The sequence below is a fragment of the Cyprinodon variegatus genome, unplaced genomic scaffold (assembly GCF_000732505.1).
Source record: "Cyprinodon variegatus isolate N-32 unplaced genomic scaffold, C_variegatus-1.0 Scaffold505, whole genome shotgun sequence".
NCBI classification, from domain to species: domain Eukaryota; kingdom Metazoa; phylum Chordata; class Actinopteri; order Cyprinodontiformes; family Cyprinodontidae; genus Cyprinodon; species Cyprinodon variegatus.
The window spans coordinates 326,250-327,804 of record NW_015150958.1 but is presented as its reverse complement, the minus strand read 5'-3'; the positions used below and the strand labels follow the sequence as shown (position 1 = coordinate 327,804).

Genomic DNA, 1,555 nt, shown 5'->3' with positions numbered 1-1,555 from the left:
CCATCCATCCATCCATCCATCCATCCATCCATCCATCCATCCATCCATCCATCCATCCATCCAGGGTTGCCTTCACCCAGTTGTCTTTGTGTGGATGAGACCTGACTAGTTCCTTTCATATGGTCTGTGCAAATGTTTCACCTGTTTTCCCCTCCTGCTCCATAATACCCCGATAATGCTAACTTACATTTTATAATTTTTTCTTGTTTCATAACCTCCTTGGTTTAACTTGTTTATTGGTAATAGTCAATGTTGTTTTCATCTCATGCAAAAAAAATAAAAATAAAAACTTTTTTCCATTCACCTTTAAAGATTTATGAGTCAAATTATCTAAACAATGGGAGTGATTGGGACCTACACATTTTTCTTGTCTTCATATTATCAGCATTTGCTAGACAACTACATACCATAAAACGTCTTCTCTGCATCTCTGCTCACTTAAAGATTGTTAAGCTCAATAGATGGACTCACTTTTAATTTTGTTATATTTAAATCTTAACATTGCATTTACAAGTGGATGTCTTTTATTTTGTTTGATATTTAATGGTACATAACAATTACATTTGTCCTTCAAAATTAATCATTTCAGTTACAATTTTTTTTTTAATCATTCAAAGTGACCCTCACTGAAAATCGTACAGGATGTAATGCCGCAATGGTTTCTCCAAGACATCGTCGGTTGGGGTAAGCCAGCATGATATATCCACAGGCTCTGTAATGCTATAATCGGCTGCACTAGAGCTGCAAAAAAGAAGAAACTGTTTTTAAAAGTTGTTTTATTATCATTTCCTGGAATATGTGCACAGAAATGTAAATTGTACCTGTTTACATAGACCTCTCTGTCTCTGATTCTTAATTTTGTTAGGGGGGTCGATTCCACCTCCACATAGGAAGTTATGCTTAACGCTGCTGTCAGTCAAACAACAACAGAAGACATGACATTAAAATTCTGGCTATTTCGTATTTTGGTTATGAAGACAAACAAGGACTGTTAACTTACCTAAAATCCCTTCAATGTTATTGGCATTTGGCATTCTGTGTACGACAGGCCAAAGGAATTTGTAACCATCTTTTTCATGAACAAAGATGACCAAATGCATGTCTTCCAGTGTAATATGAAATTCTTTGTCCGGTTGCCGGATCACCTTAATTCTGGAAAATGTAGAACCTTGGATTAAATTTCCGTCTTTGAGTCTTAAAATTTTGTCATGATTAGTATTAAATTTTTCTTAAAGCTTGCTTTCTCTGCTTAAGTTTTTGGGTATGTTAAATAGAGCCTAGGGCCAAGCAGCATCCAAAGTTCATCTTAAAAGGCCTCCGATCCGCAACTCGTCTGCGCCTGTGCGCAGGCGGTGGTTGCGCTGTGTGACTTCATTCAGATAACCCAGTTTTAATCCACCTACACCCCCTCCTCCATCATCGCAGCTAAAACATTACTCCCAGACTCTTACTGCATTTTGCATCTCATCTCAACCAGTCCTGCAGAAGATCACCATGTTGAGCCTGGTTCTGCGAGAGGTTTCTTCCCAATGGGGAGTTTTTCCTCTCCACTGTC

At 37.9% G+C, this 1,555-nt stretch overlaps 1 protein-coding gene across 1 annotated transcript in view; it reads right to left on the bottom strand.

Annotated features, from left to right (window-relative positions):
* Positions 1–587: 587 nt before the first annotated feature.
* The window catches only part of LOC107094755 (inter-alpha-trypsin inhibitor heavy chain H3-like), a 28,460-nt gene continuing 27,492 nt past the window's right edge, over positions 588–1,555 (bottom strand). Inside the window, exons 21-23 of the mRNA XM_015390566.1 lie at positions 1,001–1,152; positions 822–906; positions 588–741 (exon numbers count right to left, since the gene is read on the bottom strand). Of these exons, the coding sequence (XP_015246052.1) occupies positions 624–741; positions 822–906; positions 1,001–1,152 (355 nt within the window). The 3' untranslated portion in view covers positions 588–623. The remainder of the gene's footprint in view (positions 742–821; positions 907–1,000; positions 1,153–1,555) is intronic.